A 27,061-nucleotide genomic window follows, 5' to 3' on the forward strand; every position below is an offset into this window, starting at 1 on the left:
GCCCAAACCTGGAACCTAGTATTATCTTGATGCCTTCCCTTCCCTTCCCCGCAATCTATTACCAATTTCTATTTTATCACCTACAGGTCTCTTTTGTGTTTTGTTTTGTTTTGTTTTTCTACACAGTTTAAGCGTCTCTCTTATAAATCTACAGTACCTTCTTGTCTAGACTCTCATTTTGACACCTCTCCTATCCACTCTCCATACTGCAGCCAGACTAAGCACTAGGGGAAAAAAATGCATGTCTTAATACACACTTACTTGAAATCCTTCAGTGGTGTTTTAATCTCGTCAAAAGAGTCTCCTAGCTCTGAAAGGGAAACTAGGAACAGGTTTCTTTTCCTTCAACCAAGTGGGCCCTTACATAGAAACAGACTTAACAAATGTGAGTAAGACAAAAACCACCTCCAGGCCAGTGGGGAGGAAAAGCATAGGGTCCCTAGTCCAGGGACCAGAAAGGGTTATGGCTGACTGCAGCACTGCGCAGGGGATGTTGGCTGGTGTTTTAGCAAGGATACAGCAGACTTGTCCAAAGGTTCCGTATGTGTAAACCAGGGTGTTCTATTATGTCCGAACTTTTTTCATTTCGTCGTTTTCATAGAGAATGCATAAGATGACCATCTCTGCAGTCAAGTAGTTCATTTGGATCTAAGGGAGACAAGTAGAGACTCCCAACCTGGGTGGGAGCAGTGAGGAAGGTGGATCTAAGTAACCCAAAATATTGCTTCCCTGGAGGCGATAGGTTAAGGCCTGTGGTAGCACTCTCTGAGGAGAGGCAGGGTGAGCCACGGCCGTGTCCGCTTTTTGGGGTAGCTAATTCAGGAAAAGAGGGAATGGCTAAGAGCAGTGTCGGTATTCAAGCAGCAAAGCAGAGCATGACCTCAGAGATTGGGTGTTTCAGGGAAACTAGGAGATGACTTCTGAGTTACCCCTCGAGAATGTGGAGGGTTGCAGCAAAGAAGTTACCCAATAAAATTCGGTTCGACCATGGTGCTGCGGAATGGGAAACATTTAATGAGCAAAGGCAGGGGGCTTGGTGTTTCCTCTCGCATCGTGGCAGCGCCCTGGAAAAAAATGAGTCTCCAGAACAGTCTGTCGCTCTTTCCGATCGTGATAAAGGAGCAGAACTAAACCAGTGCTGGGTGTCCGAGACTGGAGGAAAAACCTGGACAGATGGGGCGGAGATGGACTGGGAGGGAGGCGGGACTTCCGTTGTGGTTCTGGGCCCAGCTTCCGGCGTACATCGGAGCTGTCCTGGGCACTCTGGATCCGCGGCGAGGACGCTCTGGCTGCGGGGCTGAGCGACTTTCCAGTTAGCGGGGCCTTTGCTGAAGACGGATAGGGGCAGGGGTGAGGAGCCGCCCTGGGCTACCGCCTGCCCGCAGGTCTGGAGGCGGCATTTCTTTGCGGGAGGGCTCCGGGCCTTAAAGGTTCGCTTCTCTAGGCCACGCCTCCTGGGGCAGGGACCAACCCGCGCGCTTGCTCAATGAGGACTGTCACGCCCCTCCGATGGGCACCGCCCCCTGGGCCGTGGCGCTACTGCGCATGCGCGGAGAGGACGCGCGTCGCTTCCGCCGGGCCCTGGGTCCCGTGACTGTGGTTGCCCCGGGGCTAGAGCGCGACTCCGAGGTGTCGGCGGTTCTTCGGCCCTTGCCCTTGGGCTGCGTTTGGGAGCCGGAGTCTTTCCCGGTCAGTCTGGCGTTTGCTAGGCCCTGGAACGTGGGCTGGGGCGGAGTGCAGACACCAGTTCCGAAGCCCCTCCCCACGGGGGATGGCGGGAATCGCTGTTCCGTGCTGAAAGATTCTGTCTAGTTCTAGAAATCGTAGAGACCCCGATTCTTAAGTTTTATTTAATTCGAAAGTCTTTACTGAGCCCCAAATAGTACAGTGGAAAAGGCAACAGAGCCCCATAACTCACAGAACTTAACAGTTGGGGCAGTGTGAGTGTGATAAGGAGAGCACGCGGGGGGAGAAGAGGAGTTGAACTCAGGAATGCCAGAGGAAACGGGACCCAGGGACAGGAGGAGTAGGCCAGGGGAAAGGAGGATTCAGGGGGCAGAAATGGTCCCAGACGGAAGTCCAGCGATGAGGGAGGTGGAGTGTAGTGGAACTTGATGTGGGAGTCTAGTCAAATGAGGTAGAGAGGTAAACCTGGGCTCTGTACAGTTTTCATTGTTCAGGCTTCATCCTGAAGAAATTAGGGAGCCACTGGGAGATTTTTAATTGGGGAGTAACTGGATAATAAACATTAAGTGCATCCAGTGTTCCAGACTTTTCTACTGGAAGTATGTAGGGAACAGAAGAGGATGTGTAATCCCCAGACATTCTAGGAGGCATATTCTGAACAGCCTTAACCTCCCAGGAGAAAAAATTTATTGCAATCTCGTTTTATGTTAAATATTTATGCAAGTTTTTAATTACATTACAAGTTTTTAATTACCTGCCACAATATAGCCTTATTTTGGTATAAAATGTTTTCTCAAACTCTCAAGTTACATTAATGCTTTAGGACATTGCATCATATATTGTGATTTTTGCAGTCCTTGACACATCCATCATGTGCCCTTCTGTCCTTTCTCCCCCACACATACATAACCCTGACTTTCTTATTTTCTTTAATCTCCCTATCAACCAGTAGAGGCAGGTGCTACCCTTCATATTTCGGCAGTGAAGAAACAGCTTGAGAGCTTAAGAAAATCGCTCAAGTTCACATAGTTAGTGAATTGAGGCACGTACAACTCCTCACTTCTTGCCCTTTACTGCATTTCTGGGAATGGATTTGCAGCTGGAAATAGAAGGTTCAAAGTAAAGAGGACATTTAGAAAGTTGTTGAACTGGACTAATGAAAAGTGATGATTCCAACACTTTAAGTAATGATGAAGAGAAGTGAGTGGATTCAAGACTGTAAAGGAGGTAGAACTGGCATTTGGCAGTTGAATGGATGTGTGGAAGGAGTGGGAGAGCCTGCTGGGTGCATCTGGATTGATGGTGCTGCCATTCACTCGTATGGATCTTAGGAAAAAGAGCAACTTTGAGGGTGGTTCATTAGGGCTTGTTCGATTGAGATGCTCCTGGGATATTCAAGGAGAGTTGTCCTCTGAAGTATCTTGAAGAGTTCCTCTTAGGATGAGAGAGAATTCGCCCCGACTTTGTACCAGTATGAATTGTTTATGTCTCTTCTATGGTATATCCTATATTAACTTGTTCAAACTGGGAGATGGTGGGATATGGACTAAAGATAAACCAGGAATATGGACCATCTTTGAAGCCTTTATAGTTCTTCTGGAGGTGATACTATATTATACAATTCCATTTGTTTTTGAAAAAACTTTTTTTTGTGTGCTATCAAATAACTTCTTTTCCTTTTATTGAGACATAAATGACATATAACATTATACTAGTTTCAGGTTTACAACATAATGACTCAATATTTGTATGTGTTGAGAAATTTTCATTATAGGTCTAGTTAATGTCTGGCAATGTACATAGCTATTTTTTTTTTTCTTTTAATGAGAACTTTGAAGAACTATTCTTAGCGACTTTCAAACATGCGATACAGTATTATTAACCATAGTCACTATGCTTTTGACCCCCTTCACCCATTTCTCCCCCCTATCCTCCTACTCTGGCAATCACCAGTCTGCTCTCTGTATCTATGAGTTTAGATGCAATATAATGATCTCAGTTCTCCTAATATTGCTCTATTTAGTCAATGCAATTCTAGTCAGAACTCCAAAAGGTACGATTTTATTTTGATGGGAAATGACAATCATCAACAGGTTGACGGTTTGTTGTGGGTAATGGTAATGGTATGAGTTCCAAAACTATTCTTGTAGTATTGAGTACCAGGTGAACTGGTTATTAATGAGGATTTTTTTCAATAGATGGAGTTACACATATTTTGATATGTATCCTATTTTGTTGTATTGACAGCATGCTCCAAACTGTCAAATTTGCTGACAGTATTAACATCATAGATATTTTTACGCTTAAAAATGTTGAATTTCATGCCACAAAAAAAAAAAAAAAAAAAAAAGCATTTGTGGAAAGTTTTAATTCATTACTTTATTTTGAAGAAAAGTGCTGCTGAAAGTTATCATATACTTCGGGAAGCTTATGGTGAACATGCTCTATCTCAAGATATTTGTGAACACTGATTTAAACACTTTAAAAATGATTATTTCGATGTGAAAGACAAAGAACATCCAGGTCAACTGAAAAAGTTTGAAGAACAACAATTATGAACATATTGGATGAAGATGTGTGTCAAACTCAAAAACAACTTGCAGAAAGATTAACCGTTGCTAAGCAAACAATTTCCAATCGTTTACAAGCAAAGGGAAAGATTTTAAAGGAAGGGAAATGGGTGCCACATCAACTGAACAAAAGACAAATGGAAAACCGAAAAGTCATCATAAAACGTTGCTTCAAAAGCACAAGATAGTGAGAGAGTGCGGGGCTGTCTTTTTTGCATCCAATTGTGACTGGCAATGAAAAATGGATTTATCTTAAGAATCCCAAATGCACAAAATCATGGGTTGATCCAGGTCAACTGTCAACATCAACTGCAAGGCAAGATCACTTTGGAAAGAAGACAATATTGTGCATCTGGTGGGATCAGGAAGGTGTGGTATATTTATGAGCTTCTAAAACTAAGTGAAACCATTAATACTGATTGCTGCTGACAACAAATAATCAATTTGGACCATATTTTGATCGTGAAACGACTAGAATGGGCCAGAAGATACAGTAGAGTAATTTTGCTTCATGATAACGCACCATCATACACTTCAAAACCAGTTAAAAGATCTTGCCTGGGAAGTCTTAACCTACTGCAGAGAACTTAGCATGGTGCAGAACATATATACAGCACCCAATAAATGTGAGCTGTTCTGGCTTTTCTCCTTCCAGCCACTTCTCTTGCTTTTCCTGTGACCCCAGGCCATACATTAGTGGGGCTAAATGAAGAAGTATATTTTGAGTTCTGGGGCTTGCTGTGGGTTTATTTATTTTTGTGTTTCTACCTTACATGCAGAGATGACTGACTTGGAGTGGGAACAGACTTTGGGAAATGGGAGGAGCAAAGCAGCTATAAACTATAAGCTGGGAAGGAATTCAGGGAGCATCTTTGCCACCTGAAAGAATGCACCTAAGAAAGAACAACACTTAGAAGGACATCACTGGGCAATCTAGCATATTCCTGGCAGCTTTGAGAGATGGACCAGCAGCAGCAATTAGCAGGCCTATATTGAAAAGGAGAAAATGCTTTGAGGGGTAATGTGTCTTCTAGCCTAGAGCTCGAGACTATAGGCAGAAGAGAAAGATTCAGATATTACCTTGCCTCCCTAACCCATATGCTGAGGAGAAACTTGGGACCAGAGCAGGGAAGACATTTAGCCAAGGTCACACATGAATTTGAGGCAGAATGAGGACCACTACCCAAGCCTACTGACTGTCAATCCCAAGCTCCACAATCACATTTCATAGGGAGCTAGCTAGGACAGAGATGTCTTCCCTCACCCACCATCTGTCCCAAGGTAAGATGTCATTAAGCTCTTCCCATAGCTTCTCCACAGATTTGTGATAATTACCTATTTATATCTCCCAGGTTCTTTCCCCCTTTCCCTCTGCTTCTCAGTTTAAAGGAGATGGCTTCTCCATGTCCGCTGTCACATAGGGCTTGACACATAGAAAGTGCTCAGTAAACATTTGCCCTGTAAAAATACAAGTGAATACAGTAACATGGCAACATTCCTATAAGGGTACAGATGACCACAATACTCCCAGACTCAGCAGGCCCCCAGAGAAATGTTCACATCTGTGTTCACCAGGAGATGTGTACAAGGAGGTTCATTATAATAAAACTAGAGGCCAGGCTCATGAAATTCGTGTGCGGTACAGTCCCTAGGTCTGGCCTGTGATCAGGGCCATCTTCCCCAGCTGCCAGTAGCTGGTCCTGCCCCCTCCCCCCAATTCCCTGTTTGCCACAAGGCAATCGGAGCCTGCTGGCTGGGATTGGGGTGGGCGGCAGAGAAGGGAGAGAGATGGAATGGGGAGGGACTGAGAAGTGGTCAGTGCACCTCATAGCGACTGGCCAAGCAGTCGTTCTGATTGTTCCACAATTTGGTCAATTTGTATATTACTCATAATATATATAGATATAGATATATGATATTCATGATCAGGGGGACAAATAAAGTATATAGCCATATAATGGAATTCTGTCAGTAGTAAAAGTGAATGAACAGTGGCTATATGTGTTAACATGGAGACATTTTCCAAGCATGATGTGGACTGGTAAGGCAAATCACTAAGAGTAGAAAGAATAACAATACAAAGCTTTCAAAATCAAGAGAGTAGTTTTCTTGGTGAGAGGAAGAAGGAAATTAGTTCAAAGAAAGATACACAGAGGGCTCCAACTCCTTCTGTGATGTTTTATTTCTAAATTTGAATGATGAGTAATGGAGGTGGTTATATTATTCTTGATACCTTTTTTGTATGTCTGAAATATTTCATTATTTTTATTTCATTTTTAAATCATACCTTATACTCCACTGTGTTTAGGATATAGCTCACAATAAATTTTAAAGAGAAAATATGCAAAAGGAGCTTTTATATTACTAAGTAAGAACAGTATTTCCTGACTTGAAAGTTACTGTATGACTTGACCAGCACATACTGTTACAGGTCAAGTTATACAGTAACTTGTACATACTGTTAGCTCCTTGGCCAGATATGTCATTTCAGGTTATAGTGGAGGTGAGTGATTAGAACATAGTCATCACATAAAACCAAAGATGAAAAAGATGTTGCTAGTGAATCAGTGCTCCTATACACCCATTCTTCAAAGTACATTATTCTGATATTTCTAACTAAAATAAATGAATAACTTGTTAAACCAAAGAGTTATTTTAAGAAACCTTAAAGTAAATACAAACTTCTTTTTATTAACTCCCCCTTTTCCCTTTCTAGTTTTAATTAAAGATTTAAAACAAAAACAAAAACAAAACAAAAACAACTAAGCATTATGAAAGTTTTATGAGTCAAATTTTGGATTTTTATTTTTTTAAAAATGCATTTTCCCCAAAAAGAAACAGCTTAACACTAAGCTGTGTTTTCTGGATATGAATGATATTTTTGAAGACTTCCCAGTTTTTAATTGTCCATTGTTTCCTAAACTGTATTTTTAATTTCATTTGCTCTCTCCTAGGGAATGAAGGATGGCAGCTCGCCGTGCATTAAAAGCTGTTTTGGTAGATCTCAGTGGCACAATTCACGTTGAAGACACAGCTTTGCCAGGCGCACAGGAAGCTCTTAAAAGGCAAGCTACCCTCCAGGTTCAGCTGACAAATATGTTTGTAAGTGCCGTTTTACCAAGGCAGATCATTAGCTGAATGGATGACCTTAAAATGGCATTTCACCAGCTTACCATATATACAAAAACTGCCTTGGGTTTAGCTAGAAGATGTATGCATTGTAATATCTTCCAAACATTGTTCTCTAAGCCTTTATTAGGTTTGGCCTTTTGATCTGTTCTTTTTGTTCTTTGTGTGCATGTTTTTTCCTAAGTCAGTAAAGTAAATTCCTGATTGAGAACTCAAGATTCTAAAATGTCAAAGGAAATAGCATTGGAAAAAAATCGCAAATGAAGGAACCACAAAGTGAAACACACACACATACACAAAGGCATAGTGCTGCCCACTCCCCTTTCACCTGAGATCTAGCGTTAAGTGTGCAGCAACTCAAATAAAATGTAATTGAGGGACTTGAAATTTTAGAATTATTTCTATCAATGAGATGTATTTGTAATGCCTTTGAAGGTTAGCGACTGTTTTATATTTCTGGTATCAACCACAGTACTTAACATGTCTCAATACAAACGAGGATACACAGTAAAAGCAAACTGAACATGTCCCCGTCAGTGTGGTTCCGTGATTGAGTGTAGACCTAGGATCCAAGAGGTCACTGAATCCAGTTGGGGCACATGCCTGGATTGCAGACTGGATCCTTAGTAGCAGGCATGCAGGAGGCAGCCAACGAAGGATGCTTCTCATTGATGTTTCTATCTCTTCATTCCTTTTTCTTCCTCTCTCTAAAAAAATCAATAAAAACATATATATATATTTTTAAAAGTAAACTAAATGTGAGTGTCCTGAAAAAAAATCAGTACAATAGTACTGTTAATTGGTATTAAATACCTTCATGTTAAAATTATTTAGAGAAGTTTTGAAAGTCAGCAATACTTAGCATGTGGTGTTTATTATTTTCCCACCTTAAAATAGTCTTAGGAGCTCTAGTGACTAGTATCACAACACCAGGTATACGGGCCAAAAATTGACTCAGATCTTGCTTGCATTCTCTCAAGGAGCTTACCTTCGATTTGGGGAATCAACAAATACAAAGAGATTTATGTATCTGATAGGCATTATTTGGAAGCTATCAGTTTAGTTAGGAGTCATGATGTTCATGTTATAGATTTAACATGAACCGTGTTGTTTAACCATTTGTACACCATAAGTGTCTATAGACGCAAGCGGCGGACCTTTTTTAATTAAATTCAAAATATCGTGGCAGTTAACCAGTTAAAGCCAAAAGAAAGTCAGAGGCACCATTGGACTTTCTCTTGACTTCTTGACACTGTCTCTTAATTAGGCTTTCTCCGGGAAGGAGATTTTACTGCTGTAAAGATAAGCTTTTTACTTTGTACTGAAGACAAATCTTTTTATTTCTGGTAAGCAATGAATGACACCACTAAGTAGCTCTGTAACTAGGAGACTGCCATTCTGGAGGGGCAGGAGCCTGCGAATTACACATCCAGAGACATCGCTATACTGCTATGGCTGATTTTGGTTTCTATAGAAACAAACAGGCTAAGGGAAGTTGAGGGACCAGTAAAAAGAAAAGTTTTTTTTAAATCCTCATTAAAAATGAGATGATTATTTCAGTACTTCTACTTGTTCATTTTTAGGATAATAGTTACGTTGAAATAATCAGTTTCTTTTGAGAGATACACCACCAAGTTTAATGTGCTTTTAAGAAAAGCTACCACACAGATATTATAGAGGCAACCATGATTACAGTGAACTATTTAATCTTACAAATTTAGTTAATGTTCTTTGGGTGAATACTTAAAAAATCTCTATTTCTGTTTTATTTGCTTGCTTGTTTTCAATTGCGTTTAGTGCTTTTCCACCTTGTATTCATTTGGGACAGGCACAAAATAAAAAGCAATAGGGTATTAATATAAAATCTTAATTGTAGCTAAAATAAAATTATTTTTAGATTTTTGGATTAAAACACTTTAGGACTGAGAAAATAATTTTCATTTTTAAAGAAAGCTAGATTGTCAAATTCTTTCTCTGATATCCGATTGCCAGTTTAGGTTCCAAAAACAGATCACAGAATCAAAACAATTCTATATGTTAAGTAGTTCAAGGGAAAAACACATTTTATTTAAAAAGAAAATAAAATATTTTCTTTGATAGATTGTCCAGATAGATTCTGTTTATAAATTTGGTAGCACATCTTCTGATTGTCTAAGAAGAAAAAACAACATCTTGAGGTGTCTTCTGTTCTCTAGTATAGGAGATCGAGTCCTGTACCAGGACATAGATTGGAGTCCTCGTCTCAGCTCTTCTGCTACCCAGCGGTATGAAGCTGAGCGGGTCACTTAGCTCCTCTAGGCCTCAGTTTTCTCCTTTTATAAGAAGAGAGGGTTACACAAGTAAATAATCTCTAAGGTAACTTTTACCTCTCATATTCTGTGAGTATAATGGTTACTAAGCTTGGTGTGTGTTTGTTTTTCACTTCTTTGATAAATCCCTGCAATAAAATTCAGTTGAAGTACAGATGTTCTCAAAAAGGTAGACACAGCTTTTACAATTTACTTTGTAGCCTTTGGCAATAAAATGGTCCAGACAGTGTGAATAATATGTAAGCAATTCTGGGTAGATAACAAAAAGATTACTGGTAATAAAAACATTTACTTGATGACTTAGCCTTCATTTTAGGACTGTTGGCAAGTGCTACTAATTTAGGAGATCTTATGGGGCTAGAATGTAAAAGCTGCCTGTTGACATCTGAATTTACTTTTCCAGGTTACGTGCTGCTTCTTTAACGGTTAGGTTTGTGACCAATACAACCAAAGAGAGCAAGAGAGACCTACTGGCAAGGTTGAAAAAGTTGGAGTTTGATATCTCTGAAGATGAGATATTTACTTCTATGATTGCAGCCAGAAACTTACTAGAGGAGAAACAAGTCCGGCCCATGTTGCTAGTTCACGATCAGGCATTAGCTGATTTCAAAGGTAGGGGAAATTGCAAAGATTTAAAAATTGGTTCTTCATATCTTCTTATAAATCATTCTTAAAATGAATATTTAGATGTATTTATTCAGATTTCCTCCTATTATTGTTGAAAGGGTCAACAGATCTCTTGAATCTAAATTGGTGTTCCTCAAACTTGTTCTGACCGCACTCCACAGTAAGTGAAACACATAGTAACCTCGTACATATATGTGTGTGTTTATATATATGCTAAACAATACTTTTACTGTATGAGAAGAACCCTATTTTCTGTTTGGTTTACTTGTTTATTTGATTTTGATGCTACTTAGAGCTCTCCAAATTAGTTTTGTAATCTAATGGATCATGGCCCACAGTTTGAAAAAGCACAGTTCAAAATTACTTTGAGTATTATAATCCTGGATCCAAGAGCTACTGTATTAATTTAATTAAATGAGATAATCTATAATTGCCTTATTTAAAAATTGGTGTCATTCTGTATCATATGAAATTTTAGCAGTGATTATGAAATATTTCAATCAAACTGTTTTCTCTTTGAGTAAATTAATAAACTCTGGAAAAATGTCCTAATTTTATGAAACTTTGCCACATTACTTTGTTTCATAATTAGAATGAAATGATACAATATAGAAAAATGGGTATAAAACCATGTTATAGGTATACAAACAATGATTAGGGATGTTCCACATGTATCTACAGTGTATTTGTGTCCCTGGCTTAGCTGAACTACTATAAAACAATATTTTAATCAGGTTTTTCTCTCTTGACTTTATTTGAAGAAAGTTAAGATTCTAGTGTATGGGCAGTGAGCTGTAGTTGGGATATATAAGCAGAGTTCATAATAAGAAATCTTTGTCAGTCCAGGAACATCCTTATATACGTGAAAATATCCAAAGTAGGTGGGTTTTTGAAAGGCAAGAAATTTCTCCTCTGTTATTGAATATCTTTGCTAGTGGTAGATGGAATTAATAGAAGGAAAACAAAAAACTTTAACTCTAATTATAGCCTTTTCTTCCTTCAGCAAACTTGAACCAATTGCTCAGTAATCATGGATGCTAGTAAGGAGGAAATAGGAAAGCTGGCTATCTACTTTACCTATATCTTTCTCTTACATTTTGGTGGAATTGATATGAAAAATGCTTTAAGGCAAGCAGTAAGAGAGGCAAATAGGAATGGCATATGGGTGATCTACAGAACCGTCTGACTTTTAGTTCGTGAATATGTTTGTTTGGTTGTCATATTTGAAGTCTTATTATCAGGTACCAAGGCCTTAAAATATACCTAAATTATGGAGTGATATTTGTGACACTAAAAGGAGATGAGACATTATGTAGAAAATAGCAGAGTCTACAGTGCATTCCATGTTTATCATGAATATGTTAACCTCAACTGTCAATTGGAATGTCTAATTTCCCTTGCCTCTTAGATTTTCATTTCCTCATCAGTTCCTATTGATCTGATAGCTCATAGGGAATTCATGGCTGTTCTTGTTGATTGTAATCAGTAAAGCTTTTTGAAGTTAGAAATTACTTGTTTGAGAACATTAGGTGACAAGTTTCAACTCAGATTCTAGTTAATGAGTAGCTGTAAAACCATGCAAAAGCAATATGCAAAAATACTAGGAGAACTTTTTCTTTCTTTAAGTATCTCTTTCACTATTGCCAAAGTACACAGAGCAGGATAATCTCTTAAACTTCAGATTATTGCTACAATAAAAATTTGTACTTGGTTTACTAAAACTCTTTATTATAAAATGTAACATTATTTTTAATTGCATTTTTCAACAATCATATTTTTTCATTCCCAGGAATACAAACAAGAGATCCTAATGCTGTGGTCATAGGATTGGCACCAGAACATTTTCATTATCAAACTCTGAATGAAGCATTCCGGTGAGTCTCTAGCTATTTAGCTATTTATTTTTCATCTGGTCATATACTTTCTTCATTCCCTTCTTGAATCTTTGTCATGTAGGTTATACATGTTTTACTTTCCAACCACCTAGATTGTACATGAGGACACACATTTTCAAAATCACTTTAAGATCAATATCAAATATTATTTACTAGAAGTCAGTTGCATGAAATTCCTGCATGGGAGGAGGTATCCCCTCAGCCCAGCCTGCACCCTCTTCAATCCGAGACCTCTTGGGGGATGTCTGACTGCCAGTTTAAGCCTTATCCCAAGGTTGTAGGCAGCCATCTTGTGAGGGTGTGAGGATCAATTTGCATATTGCCTCTTTATTAAATAGAATTATTATCCTGCTTAGTTTTTAAAAAATTATCAATATGTTAAAATGAGATGATCTTGGTTTGTTTGTTTTTTATAGAATCAGTATTCTGGAGCAGAAATCCATAATAAAATTCCATCTCTTAAAGCTAACAGTTTTATCATCATTCCTATGATTTTCCACTAAATATGCTAATTTCTAACAGAAAACAGCATCAAGACTAATGCCTCCAAAACAGTAAATGTGACTCTTCTTTCAGTGAGAATCCACGCATTTGATCATACTTGCAAGGAAATTATACTATGGGTGCTAATGGTAGTCTGAACTGGAATAGTAGTAGGGATGAAGAAAACCAGGTTCAGGTAGTATCCACATGACTTGATGAGTGATTCAGTTTAGGAAGTGAAGAAAGGCTGCGAGTCAGGGAGGACATCATATTTCTCACCTGGGCACACGTGATGGAGAACACTCCCTGTGTGGGGTCCCGGAGGCAGTAAGTTCAGGTTGGGGCTGTTTGGCATGTGGGACATCTAAGTGGAGATGTTCCGATGGCTGTTGGTTGAAATTGGGGGAAACACAACTAACACAATATAATGTTATAAATCTTCAGTGATGTGTGCATTTTACTTTTATGAACTTTTGCTGCTGCTTACAAAGGGCAGACTGCATACTGGTTATCATACTTCCTAAGATAAACTGGATCAGAATTTACTTACAAATCTGGTCTACAGTGAGATTGTGACTTTTTCCCTTGGATTTTTCTCATCTTTCATCTCACCTTGTTTTTTACTGCTTATCAAACCATTAAACAGTATACTTTGTCTTTGAATTTATGACAAGTAGCTCAAAATATTATATAGGGATACATTGAACTAGCTTCAAACTTTTTTTTAAGTGGTTTGATAAATTTTGGTATTTAATGTCAAGAATGCTATAAAAACATCATTTTCTTACGGTAGAAAGATCTACAAGAATCATTCGAACTTATATTTCATGTAGAATTCATTTATTGATGTATATGTCCTAGAATCACTACAAAGCTCACACATCTGGGCACATTATTTGCTGTTAATCTTGAAAATGGCTGTCCTCGTGTACAATCTGTGTGGCCAGAAATAGCACCTTTTTCCCTGTGTGCATTTTAGAGCCTCAGTTAATGGAATCTACAGCTACTTAATGCACTTATGTAGTCATTGTGATAGTCTAGCCTTTGTTTAAAAGTCACGTACTCGCTTTTTATAGTTGCTCAGTATCCGCTTACTGTAGTTATTATCTGGAGGTCCACTGCTGTGCCATGTGCGTGAAGAAATATGTGGGGGTATGTGGTGGTAAAATTTCTTTTGCTTCACCTACTTCAGTTATTCTGTGGCTTCTTGGGGTTGGGGTGGGGGCAATATTATATCACCTGCTCCTTAAGTAAGGTTTACAGCTATTCCAAAATTGGTTTTCATTTGAAATAGAGAACCTACTTCCGAATTTACTCCTACTATCTTTTATTCATTTCTTTAACCACAGAATTCAAGGAGAAGGTATTGATTGATTTTTAGCTAGTAATTTGGGAAGGACATATTTAATAGGTCTCTGCCTTAGATGAATGCTTGGCTCAGGGTAATAAAAATGTATGTTGACATAATACTGACTTTATAATTGCTCGGATGCTGTCTAATTAGTACACTTCCCTAACCATATTGATTTTTTTAAACACTACACTTTGAAGCATTACAGTGCACTTATAGGTCAACTCTAATTTCACAAATGCACTTAACAGCTGGGTGGAGAGTTAACAGAAGGATTTTAGGTCTTGCCCTTCTTTGCATATTGATGTCTCCACAGAGACTGTGCCTTCCAACCAGTGACTACAGCTGTTTGGATTGTAAGTGGCAAATATAGACATCTCAAATGAACCACCGATTAGTTAAATTACTGTTCAGGTTGATAATGAGAATAAACATTGGATTTTAAACCCCATGGCATAGCTGCCTTGAACACCAGCTTCAGAGGCCTATTGCCCTCAGGTGGATGCATTAGCCTTCCACATTACACTGCCTCTTATTTACTATTTCAAATGGGTAGGCCCCCCAAAATGCATAATACAATCTGGCTATAACTATGTCCTAAGTGTTTGAATGAATTGAGGATACCGCATTCTAGAGATTGATTTTTAAAGAAGAAATAGACATGATTTGGGGGTTGGATTCTAGATAGAAAACATTTAAATTCGAAGAGCCAGTGGTGTCTTTTTTCCTTTTACCTACCACTAAAATATACAAGGGATAATATAACAAACATCCTTAAGCCTATCAAACAGTTCCAGAAATATAAGTATTGACACATGTGATATCCCTGCATATCCTTCCCAATTTTATCACCCAAGACCTAAAATTAATCAGGATTCTGAATTGTGTTATTCATTTACATGCATTTTTTAAAGGTATTCCTAAACAGTATATGGTATTATTTTGCATGTTTTATACTTTACTTATCAATTGCTTTCTTCCCTAGTAATATTGTATGACTCATCAAAATGAATATCTATAGCTCTGGTGTATTCATTTTCACAGTTGTGGTACAAGCTTGTAGCAATGTCTTTTTCATCTTCTGACCTCAGTTTAGACTTGAGCATTTTAGTAATGGACCAATTACAACTAAATTTAATGATCTCTATTAGGAAGAGGGCTACCTGAGCAAGCAGCTCACTTAATAATTTAATTTGAACTTAGCATTAACAAGATTTAAAAAAATATCACAACACAAAAGTAATATGTCTTCATTGTGGAAAATTATATATGTTCAAAAGAGAATAAACAAAATTCTTCCATCTAGCTAGTTTGTTTCCATGTATATATCTATTTAGGCAAAAAATGAGAATCTATATATACTCTGTATGTCTACTATGTGGTAATTTTCTTTTTAAAAACCCAATATTATGTTGTGCATGTTTTTCCACATTCTTAAATATTCTTCTAAAACATGTTTGATTCCCTTAGCATATTCCACTCTCAGAAGTGCAATTAGTTGAATAGCCATGTTCCTTATTGTTGGTTATTTCCAGGTTTTTTAAGTTAACTTAAGAAAAACACCACCTTTGAGAACATTAGTTAAGCAATATTTATGTTTGTTCCTTAAATTTTTTTCAGAAGTATAGTTGTTGGATCAAAGGAATTTTAAGCATGGAATAGCTTAACCTAGGAAAAGTTCAAGTTTTTACAATAGAATAAATTAAGAGCAACTGCTCTCCAGCCTCTAGAAGAGCTTATTTAAAATGTTATTCTAGCCCCAGTCACTTTGGCTCAGTGGGTAGGGCCATGGTCCCAGGACTGAAAGGTCCCGGGTTCCATTCTGGTCAAGGGCACGTTACCTCGGTTACAAGCCCATGTAGTAGGCGACTAATCAATATGTCTATTTCACATCTATGTTTCTCTATCTCTGCCTCTCCCCTTCCCTTCTACTCTCTCTAAAAAGCAATGGAAAAGTATCCTCAGGTGAGGATTAGCAAAACAAACAAGTTATTCTACGTAAAAATAAGTAACATCACAACTTTCACATTTAAATGCAAGATGTATAAGGCTGCTTAAGAGCAATGTTTTGAAGATTCAAAATGACTTAATTTTGAAGTTAATGATTTCTTTCCTATAATTATTACAAGGTGGGAGAATCCTCAAAAAGTCTTAGAGATGTGCAGAAATTAATTTTTTTGTTTTTCAGGAGGAGATTTTTATCACCATAAATGGTTTCTGTGGACTGTTAGATTGCTGTTCTTTTCCAGTCTCCTCAAGAAAAAATTAAAAATTAATTGCTCCAATATATCTAATTCCTTAGAAAGGGAAAAAGAGAAGGGGAGAAAAAAGGTCTAAAACTATGACTTCAATTATTATTGCATTTGTACAGAAACTCCTGCATCTTTTCTAAGTATTTAGAGTCCCAAGCATGAGGAATTCCAGAACAGTGTGACAGCAGGACTCACATTAGAAATATTTCTGTGGGCTTTATCCATTTTGAAAGTGCTGACTGCTGCTTTGCAATTTCTTAATTCAAATCCAGACTATGAAAAATTGTTTAAGACTTAAGAACTTGAGTTGTTTAAAGTATTCCATTAGTATATGCGAGAGAACCACTTTATATCCCTATTTGAAATCCACAGAATACAGAATTGAGTTTAATATCTGTCACTAACTGCCCTTATTTTTTATTTTTTTTAAAATATATTTTATTGATTTTTTTACAGAGAGGAAGGGAGAGGGATATGGAGTTAGAAATATCTATGAGAGAGAAACACCGATCAGCTGCCTCCTGCACACCCCCTACTGGGGATGTGCCCGCAACCCAGGCACATGCCCCCGACCGGAATCGAACCCGGGACCCTTCAATCTCCAGGCCCACGCTCTGTCCACTGAGCCAAACCAGTTTTGGCAGCTCTTATTTTTTAATTTGGGGATATTGTTACACGATCAAGGCAACTTTTGCTACTCTAAATAAAAGTTGCAGTTTAAAAAGCCACATAAATATATTCTGTTACTTTTTTATTAATCTGTAACATACACAGTAAAGTACACAAATTGTCAATATACAAGTCAGTAGCATTTTACACATAGATATATACCTGTATAACTCTCTGATCAAGATCTAGAACATTTCCAGTTTTTGGTCTTCATATGAATTAAATCATACAATTGTATAATTTTGGTCTGTTGTCGAGATTTATCCAAGTTGTTGCAGGTAGCACTACTTTCTTGTTGTTTTGTTTCTTATTTATTTTTGTTGTGTAGTAGCCTATTGTATGACTTTCCCACAATTTATTTATTGTTCATTTGGATGGTTTCCAGTTTGGGCTGTTATGAATAAAGCTGCTATGAATGCTCTTCAACACGTCTTTACATGTCTTTTGGGGGATGTATGTGCTAATTTCTCTTAGGTCTGTAGAGTAGTGGAATTACTGGGTAATAAGTACTTGTTTAGCTTTAGTAAATATTGCTGAACAATTTTCTAAAGTCATTATAGCAAGTCTTATATTCCCACTGGCGATGAGTGAGTTTCAGTTGCTCCAAATCCCCCCCAATCTCTGACCAGTCTGTGTAATTGCAGCTATTCTGTTTGGTGTGTATAATGGTATTTTACTGAATTTCAGTTTGTGTTTCCCTGGTGAGTAATGTTCTTGAAACATTTTCATGTACTTATTGACCAGTGGATAATTTCTTTGCAGTGTGCCCATTCAAATCTTTTACCTTTTCTGATTGGGTTGTATTTTTCTTACTGATTTGTGTATATGATGGAACTCATATATACATGGAGATATATATATATATATATGTATGTATGTATATATATATATATATATATATATTTTTTTTTAGATACTTCATCCCTGCCTTTTTATGCTCTTAAAGTATGAGAACATGATGTTCTTAATTTTGATAGAGTCCAATTGTCAAAATGTCTCGTTGTGCTAAGGTTGAAAAATCCTGATAGTTTAGTCCCTTCATTAATAAGAAAACCGAGGCCCATATGAAGTGATTTGCTGGTACCTATTTTAAGAAGTATGGACACTACATTCTGGACCAGAAAATACCGTGGGGCTGGGTGGAGGCAGTACTATGCATTGTAGGATATTTAGCAGCATCCCTGGCTTCTATCCACTAGATGCAAGTAACACCCCTTTTTCCCCAGTTGTGACAACCAGAAAGTCTTCAGGCGCTGCCAAATGTCACTGGGTAGCAAAAATGCCCCTGGTTCAGAATTACTGAACTAGATGTTTGCCGAAGATGTTTCTGTTGTGGCCCTGCCCCTCAGTAGGATTTTTCAGTTTGTTCCGTTGCCCACACGGAAATCACAGCCAGCGTTTTTTGCATCAGGCCTTTGTGCCCTTTTTTCCTTGCTTGTTGCACTTCAGTGGTTTTATAATTAGATATAGACAGAAAATTATCAGAACATTTCCTTCTGATACATTATTTCTGGTATCAAAAACAAACCCTTTGCTGGCCTAATAGATATAAAAACACTCCCAAGTATTGTTGTGTCTATTTTTGATATTTCAAAAAATGTCCTATATAATAACGAGCCAATATGCAAAGGTCGTCATGCCCTCACACTAGAGCTGGGTGACCTGAGGCTTCGCCCCCCACCCTGCGGGGCTTGACGGGGGCTGGCCAGGTCTGTCTCGAGTGATTTCGAGGCTCATGCGGGTGGACAGGGACTTGACTCTGGGTCCTGTGGCTCGCCCCAGAGTCTGACAGAAGGGAGATTTTCATATGCATTTTACTACTTTTCTTTCATCTCTGACACTTCTATTATAGAGAAAGGGCAAATAGCAATATTAAAATATTTCCTCTAATCCCTTTTAATGTCACGAATTTCATGTACTGGGCCACTAGTTTAACTATAAAAGTTCTAATCTGTTTCCTAGAAAATGTTTACTTTTCAGTCTGCCCTGAATATGCTTGTCTCTTCAAAGACTCGGTAAAGCTTATGCTGTGCAGAGGATGATAGAAGCAGGAACCACTTCCCCGAGAGATGCCTGTCTTTTCCAGCCTCGTGTAGTCCAGTTTCCACTTAGAGACATGTGGAGGAGCCCACAGCCTCAGCCCTTTCAGGGAAGGCACTAAAGCACTGCCTGGGAATTGAGTACACACATCAATCAGGCTGATAAGTCTTATCCCCAGTTAATACATAATAAAATATTAACAAAGCCAAATCAAATGAGTTTTTAGTTTAGCTATGTAAGTGGAAAGCAATTTTGAGGTCTGTTGCATAAAGAATTCCAGTTCCGTGGTAGAGTAGAAAATAAATGGGATTGGGGGTGGGTGACAAGAAGGGAGATAGATAAATCACCCATTATTATCTCATTGCTATCAGCTGTGGTTCTTTAAGGCCAGCATAGTGGCTTTTTCAGGTTTCCTAACAGCTAGATTTTAAGGTCTGCTTTAAGAAATAAACTTGTATTAATATTAGTGAATAAATTTGAAGGATCTATCCTGTGCTGTGAGCAATTCGTAGTAACTAACAGAAAGGCCCTGTAATAGTCCAGTATTGGTTTTTACTTAATAAAATGTTTAATCATAAATGTCTGAATTCTGCATATCCCACAGGAAGTCATTTCCATGCCCACCAACAAAAATAATTTAGCACTTTCATAGCTGAGCGCTTAATTACTCATAATTGTGAAGGGTAAGATGTGATAAGTTCTTTCTTGATGTACATACTAAATATTTTAACTAAGTAGATGGCTTAAAGTAAATTAATTTTGTGAGATCATTCATTGCATTGGTTAAAAGCAGTTTCAGTGTATCATGTCCTGCATTCCATTAGATGATAATATTGGTGTGACTCTTTTGCTTGCTATGAGACTACAGGCAGATTTTTTTGAATGGGGGTTGGGTGGTGAGTATTAAAAAGTTGTTGGTGGGGTCTTTTTGGTTTGTTTTATGTTTTGCCTAAGTCATTACTGAGGATTCTTAACTATATGTAAAGATTGGTTATCAAATTAATGGTAAAATGCTTTGTGCTCTTTATTTGGTATGATAATAATTATCCTAATATCAGGACAACAAAAGAGATGTGGCAGTAAAGGCTCTCCCTTAAACCTTGTTGGTGTGTCCTTCAGGGAAGGAGGTCTGATTTGCAAAATAATGTCAGAAGCAGTCAAAAGGTAGAATGAAGACTTAAAGGTTCAAGCAGAAAGTGTTTGTAAAATGCTCTATTTCAGTTCTGAATTAGAAAGAAACTTAAATATTGGAGTAGAGAAAACAGGAAGTCAGGTATTTGGGAGTTAGCTGAATGTGTCACTGCAGCAACAGTTGTGATACTGGAAAGGGCTCAAGAGCCTCCTGCTTACCATTAGGGAAGGTTAAAACAACTTGTCTCATTAAGTTAAGCTTCTTCCCTCGAGTGTCTTATTTAGCTTTACTTCTCTTAATTCTCTTTCCCTGGTGATTCGGGTAAAGTGTCTGAAACCTCTAAAGGTAAAAGGTTGAAGCAATCCCAAATTTAATAATCTATCACCTTTCTTCAGTGTATTTGAGTTTAATTCCCAGCAGTTCTTAGAGAATTCATTAGAAGATAGCAAGTCATTAAAAGTTAATAAGAAACTCTTTGTTTCTGTGTATGTGAAGACTGTAAAACCACTTTGTAAGCCTGACATTCTTTTCTAATCATAAAGGCCTTGCTTTTAGCCAGTCTCCATTTTCTCTGTCTCTTTAGCTTAATCCTGAATGGGGCACCTCTGATAGCAATCCACAAATCCAGGTATTACAAGAAGACAGATGGCTTAGCCCTGGGGCCTGGACCATTTGTGACTGCTTTGGAGTATGCCACAGATACCGAAGCCATAGTAGTAGGAAAACCAGAGAAGACATTCTTTTTGGAAGCACTGCGGGGCACTGGCTGTGGACCTGAGGAGGCCGTCATGATAGGAGACGTAAGTAGCAGAGCCCAGGAAATGCCCTGAGTTCACTTGCCATGCTGGGCTGAGCCAGCTTGGAAGCACTGCTTCACACCCAAGCAGACTCTGCTGCTGGCAACATCAGATGGAGAAAATGCCTGCCTCTAAGTCAGGCTTCAGGTAGATGTATAGTGGTATTCTTCTAAAGAACTGACATTCTCTATAGCAATGGTTCTCAACCTTTCTAATGCCGCTACCCTTTAATACAGTTCCTCATGTTGTGGTGACCCCCAACCATAAAATTATTTTCATTGCTACTTCATAACTGTAATTTTGCTACTGTTATGAATCATAATGTGTAAATATCTGTGTTTTCCGATGGTCTTAGGCGACCCTGCTAGTGGTTCTCAACCTGTGGATCTGACTCACAGGTTGAGATTCATTGCTATAGAGCCTAAGGCCATCAGAAAACACAGATATTTACATTGTGATTCATAACAGTAGCAAAATTACAGTTATGAAGTAGCAATGAAAATAATTTTATGGTTGGGGTCACCACAACATGAGAAACTGTATTAAAGGGTCGTGGCATTAGAAAGGTTGAGAGCCACTGCTCTATAGTATGATAAGATATATATAATTCAAAAGACCATTAAATACAAGTCAATCAAATGCTTGATATGTGTTTTTAAAGAAAACTTTACAGAAATTTAGATTTTCTAATATTACTTATGCAGGGAACAACCTATACCAAAAGAATTCTACCATTGTTGATTTTTTTCTTAGTGTATGCTATATGGAAGAACTTCCCCATATGTCACAAATAGCTACAGGTATTGATTGCCTCAGCCCTTTGAGTGGCAGGTCTGGACGTTTGGAGACACTAGCTGTGAGAACCTTGCCAGTTTACTCTAGTGTCCTGGGGAAGCATCCACGTGTGCCATGAGGGAGAAGGAGCTAGAAAGCACACTGCCTTGTGTCAAATAGGTGGCAGTGATTACTAGTATATTTTAGTTATAAATAATAACTTGTTAGGCTGGAAGGGACCATCAAGATTGTCTGGTCTGAATCTCTCCATTTTCTGACTGGGAAGCTGAAAAATGGAGCCGGAAGTCTGCATGCCTCCATTCCTGTAGCTAATTAGTGGCACAGCTGGAAGTAAAACTTGAGGCTCTGGATGCCTGCCAAGACAAACTGTAGATCTCTTGCTTTCTTAACTTGTGATGGTGCAAGTGTTTCATGGTTCTCCTGATACCCTCTTTCACTTCTGTGTGTTCATCTCACACTGAATAGGATAGTCATTGAACTTGGTATTGTTTTCAGAAGCCATCTTTTCAGTCACATCTATTCTTCTTGGCAAGTCTTTATCTGACTTTCCTAGGCAAATATATGTTTGAAAAGTGGTTATTGGATTTTTTTTATCCCAGAAGATACTGGTTTTGGGACAGGGTGGGAGGCAGGAAAGGCATGCAATAGAAGCTTTGTGCAGGGTCCTTTGTTATCCCAGAGAGTGGCGGTTTCTTCCCTCCTTTTCTTTGTCCACTTTCCCCTACCTCCCTTCCTTCTCTTCCATTCCCCCATCTTCATTTTCTTCAGGCATGATCTGAATGAAACTTGCTTATAGATATGAGATAACAGGATTGATTTTCTTAATGTCTCTCCCAGTTCTTGGATTTTATTACCCTGTGCTTATCATCACAATCAACCAAGCCTATTCATCCCCATCATGAGTAAGAATTGGAAAGAGGACCTCCTCTTCTAACTGATCTGCTGTTCCCAAGTGTGAAGTGAATGTCAGACAGTCCCACAGTCTAAAAATACTGATTTGACTTGATTGCAATTGTTAGTGATAATCAGATGGAAGGTAAGGATAATATATTACACTAGAGGTCCGTTACACAATATTCATGCAAGAATAAGCCTTCCTTCCCCTGGATTTGCTCCCGGCCGCCCGGGAGCCTGCAAGTCCTTGCTCCCCACCAGAGCATTTCTCCTGAAGCTCCCTCTGCCTCCCTCATAGCAGGCATCCTGCCCCTCTGCACTGCTCTGCACCTGCATATGCAAACCAAACCACCATATTTGTCGGGTTAATTTGCATACTCACTCCTGACTGGCTGTGGGTGTAGTGAAGGTATGGTCAGTTTACATGTTTGTCTATTATTAGGCAAGAAGATGGGCAGCAGAAAAGCTTTCTTCTGAGTCTAGTTCACTCACTATTTGCAATTGGATCATCCACCTTAAAAGCTGCCAAATAGATAGAATGCTTTTTCTATGATCTGTTTTGAGAGAAGATCGATGCACACATTGAAGAACTGTGACTGTGCTCTTTGTGTTGGGTACTAGAATGACTGCTCTGTTGTATACCTTCTACCTCTATGACTCTTCTTTTCCCAAATGGTGTGCTGCCTCAGACTATTACATGTGAATTTACCCATTTTTACATCTTCCTGTCTTTCATTAAACAAACAAACAAACATGGGGTTACAGTTCGCCATCCCCCAGCCTAAGAAGTCAAACCAGTTGGTTGGTAGGGTTTTATCGGCAAGTAAATTGAAGACCTGGTACTAAATGCTTTCTTTGTGCTTTCTAGGATTACAAAGTTGATGTTGGTGGGGCTCAGGATGTTGGCATGCTGGGCATCTTAGTAAAAACTGGTATGTATCTTCTGTATAAGCCTTCTCTAAAACAGGATGGTGGAATACAGAGTTGCTTAAAGGAAAGTTCTTACAGAAATAGCAAAGCCAAATCACTGGACACTGTAATTCTCTTTCTGCCGCAAAGCAAAAATAAAATGGTCTTAGGATTGCAGGAAAAAAAACACATGAGAGGGCCCACGCTGTGCAATACTAAGAAGATCAGGAAGCCCATTCACTTATCCATCCAGGGAAGCCCAGACTGCCACAGTGAGTGGGTCAGGCAGGAGTGATGGTGGCTGCTTCATTCTCTCATCCAACATTATTGAGCACCAGCTGTATGCCTGACCAGTGGAGGTGCTAGAGCTATCACACATATGTAAGCCACTGTGTCAATATGTACTTTGTAGATAGCCCACTTGCTGGCCAGCATATGCAAAAGCATTCTGCGAGCCCTTATCAACATGGCCAACAAACTTGCCTTTCACGTATTGCCCTTAGACCATGGGGTGCAGGGATTAGGTGATAGAGCAATAGTCATTAGCTTCCTCCAGCCTCTTCCTCAAGACCTCAGCTGAAGCAATGTTTTGCACTTCTTCTTTCCCTTCTTATTTTATTTTATTTCATTATTTTTTAACCTTTATTGTTGAAAGTATTACAGATGTCTCCCTTTTTTCTATTTTTACTCCCTCTATCTTGTACCCTCCTCCCCCAGGCCTTCACTGCACTATTGTCTGTCCATGGGTTATGCATATATGCATATAAGTTCTTTAATTAATATCTTCCCAACACTTCTTCCTACCTTCTTTCCTTCCATTTTTTTTAAAATAGTTTTATTGATTTCAGAGAGGAAGGAAAAGGGAGAGATAAAAACATCAGTGATGAGACAGAATCATTGATCAGCTGCCTCCTGTGCACCTTTTACTGGGGATGGAGCCTGCAACCCAGGCATGTGCCCTGACCAGGAATTGAACTGCAACCTCCTGGTTCATAGGTTGAAGCTCAACCACTGAGTCATACCTGCTGGGCTCTCCTTCCATTCTTAAAAATTAATTGTGGAATTTGCTAGTCATGTGAGGTGCTGAGGGTACATTGGGGAATATAAGAGACCTAGTGCCTACACTCAGAGAGTTTAAGAATCTCAGGTGTGAGTCAGACATTAAACAAATACATAAATAATTATAAATTGTAAATATCGTGGAGGCAAAAAACAAACAAACAAAAAAAACAAACCAGGCTACTAAGAGAGAATAACAGGGAGGGGATCTAATTTGGATGGAATATGGAATCTGACTTGAAGCATAAGGGTGATAGTCAGGTGAGAAGAATGTTCCAGGCAAAGAATAGCAGGTATGGAGGTCCTCAAAAGAGCCAGATCCAGTCTAGGACTGCAGCCTGTGATAAGTGCACATGCCGGCGTGAGGGGGCTGCTAGGGCCCATGTCAGAGGCCTGCTAGGTAACAGTAGAGATTTTGGGGCTCTTTCTGCAGGGCTGTGGGACCCAGTAAGAGTGTTGAAATAGGGACCACAAGTCATCTGATTTTCATCGGTAAAAGCTCTCTGTGATCACTGTGTGAAATGGGGCCTCTGCTCTGTTGGGATATTCATTTGTGTGTCTTGAATTTCAGAATCTGGGGCAAGTTGCGCAATGTCCTGCCCCTTGAGTCCCTGCCATGCACATGGTCTGGCTCGGGCCTATGATTATCCATCACTCTTCCCTTCCCACCCCCAGGTGCTCTCATTTGCCAGGCACATAGGGCTCCTGCTTGGCAGCAGTCACCCTCAGGAGCTGACAGGGCTCTGGCCTGTGGGGTCTGGGCTTGCATTTAAAAGCATTGATTTTACTCACCATTTCTATCCTCTGGGCTGGTGGGGGTAGAAAATGATTTCATCAGCTGTGGAGTTTTGAAGGGACCCTTAGCTGTCAGGTGACCCAGTACCTATGACTGTGAATGGCTAGAGGTAGGCCTGGAAAATGCTGAATGTGTTATTTCTTTGAATTGCCTCACTGCACCTCAGTAAAAGGTGCTTTGGGAGATATGGACCCTGATTCTGGAGTAACTGGAAGGGTGGTTCTGCGGTGGCCTAGGTGTCCACAGGCTATGATCCCTGACATTCTAGCAGTAGCCTTCGTTCACTTTCTTTACTTCCATTTCAGGAAAATACCGACCAGGAGATGAAGAAAAAATTAGTCCACCTCCTTACTTAACGTGTGAGAGTTTCCATCATGCTGTGGACCACATTCTGCAGCATCTACTGTGAACCATTATGTGAATCAGAAGCAACTTGAAACGCAGCTTTTCATCGCCTGGAATGAATCCCTTACCAACTCAGCGCCAGCACAGGCAGACACAGCCCCCAGCGCTGAGATGTGTAACCCTCTTGTATTGTGCACTAATTAGAAAGAAAAGTACTGAATACAGCTAGCCACTAAGCCTTGCTTATCTCTTTTGTTGTATTTTGTAAAAGAAGATGAGACCTGAAAAAAGGGGAAGCTGAGATTTTATGCCATTCCTTTTAAAATATTCATCAGATTAGGCAGGGCTGGGAGGGAGAAGCTACTGCAGGGAGTCGAGTTCTCGCTGTCTCCTCACTGGTAAATTGGAAGAATGGGTTCAGATTGTGAATGAAGTTGAAAGATGCATTACGCTATAGTTTTAATATTCAGTTCAGCTGTGAAACCCATCAGAAGTGCCAAGTGGAGTACAAGTAGAAGCAGCAAAATAAATTGTCCTTTAGCCCAAGTGATTGAATGAATTTGCTTTAACGGATGTTGAAAACTGGATTATCTGCTGTATTATTCCCAGCACGGATGGCTTCTTTTTCTCTTCATTAGCCAGAGATGACTAATTTAAATTTAGAACCTGATTTTAATTTAAAATAATATTTCCATTAATAACCTATTCATTGCAGATACCTATTATACTGTGTAACAGTTGTTTTGGAAATTTTATGTAAAATTAAAACTATCAGTATTTTACAGATGTTTTAATTAGACATTGTTATTAACAGGAACAGTGCAGAAACTAAAATCAAGCCTTTAATGTCTTATAGACCAAGCATTTTTGAAGTTAGTGTCCACAAGGGTCCTATTTACTGTACATTTGCAAGATTTCATTATTTTTGCCTCTGACACTATGGGAAAAATCTTTTAGAAGCTATTGGGACAGATTCAGGCTTATATGTACTTGGTTACTACAGCTGTAAAATGAAATCGCGTCTGGTAGCATGGATTATTCTTCTCATGTTAAACCCACCAAAATGAAGGGGACTAAATAGGTAATGATTTTCCTAGTGCATTTGCATACTGTGATAATCCTGGGCCTTTGCAATTGTTTTACAGGACTCTTGGGCATTGAATTATTAGCATGTAATTGTACATCATTGTAGTGTTCACCTTATTGAAACACACACTGATGTTAATGAGCTTTGGGTTTTGATTCTTGTTTAGATATCAGCTTGATCTTAAATGGGAGGGAGCAAAGCTAAATAAATGGCAGCTCTTCTCCTCCTTTCCTTTT

The 27,061-nt window shown here is 38.9% G+C and overlaps 1 protein-coding gene across 3 annotated transcripts; it reads left to right on the top strand.

The window, feature by feature from the left end:
- Positions 1 to 1,223: 1,223 nt before the first annotated feature.
- Positions 1,224 to 27,056, top strand: HDHD2 (haloacid dehalogenase like hydrolase domain containing 2). 3 transcript variants are annotated; one of them, XM_084888233.1, is made up of 7 exons: positions 1,224 to 1,350; positions 7,211 to 7,321; positions 10,098 to 10,306; positions 12,111 to 12,195; positions 20,727 to 20,943; positions 23,498 to 23,561; positions 25,699 to 27,056. In XM_084888233.1, the coding sequence occupies exons 2-7, from the start codon at positions 7,221 to 7,223 to the stop codon at positions 25,800 to 25,802; spliced, it is 780 nt and encodes a 259-aa protein (XP_084744359.1). In that variant the 5' UTR covers positions 1,224 to 1,350; positions 7,211 to 7,220; the 3' UTR covers positions 25,803 to 27,056. The 3 variants fall into 3 exon arrangements, with proteins under 3 accessions (XP_084744359.1, XP_084744360.1, XP_084744358.1); XM_084888234.1 differs by having other exon boundaries at positions 1,245 to 1,385; XM_084888232.1 differs by lacking the exon at positions 1,224 to 1,350 and adding an exon at positions 1,546 to 1,689.
- The last annotated feature ends 5 nt before the right edge of the window (positions 27,057 to 27,061 follow it).

This window comes from Pipistrellus hanaki, assembly GCF_964339955.1.
Source record: "Pipistrellus hanaki genome assembly, chromosome: 6".
NCBI lineage: Eukaryota > Metazoa > Chordata > Mammalia > Chiroptera > Vespertilionidae > Pipistrellus > Pipistrellus hanaki.

Bases quoted from the DNA above. Each gene is read 5' to 3' on its own strand.
- HDHD2 (XM_084888233.1), top strand. From the start codon at position 7,221: ATGGCAGCTCGCCGTGCATTAAAAGCTGTTTTGGTAGATCTCAGTGGC. The intron at 7,322-10,097 runs GCAAGCTACCCT...TTACTTTTCCAG, and splicing joins GCACAGGAAGCTCTTAAAAG to GTTACGTGCTGCTTCTTTAA. The intron at 23,562-25,698 runs GTATGTATCTTC...CTTCCATTTCAG, and splicing joins GGGCATCTTAGTAAAAACTG to GAAAATACCGACCAGGAGAT.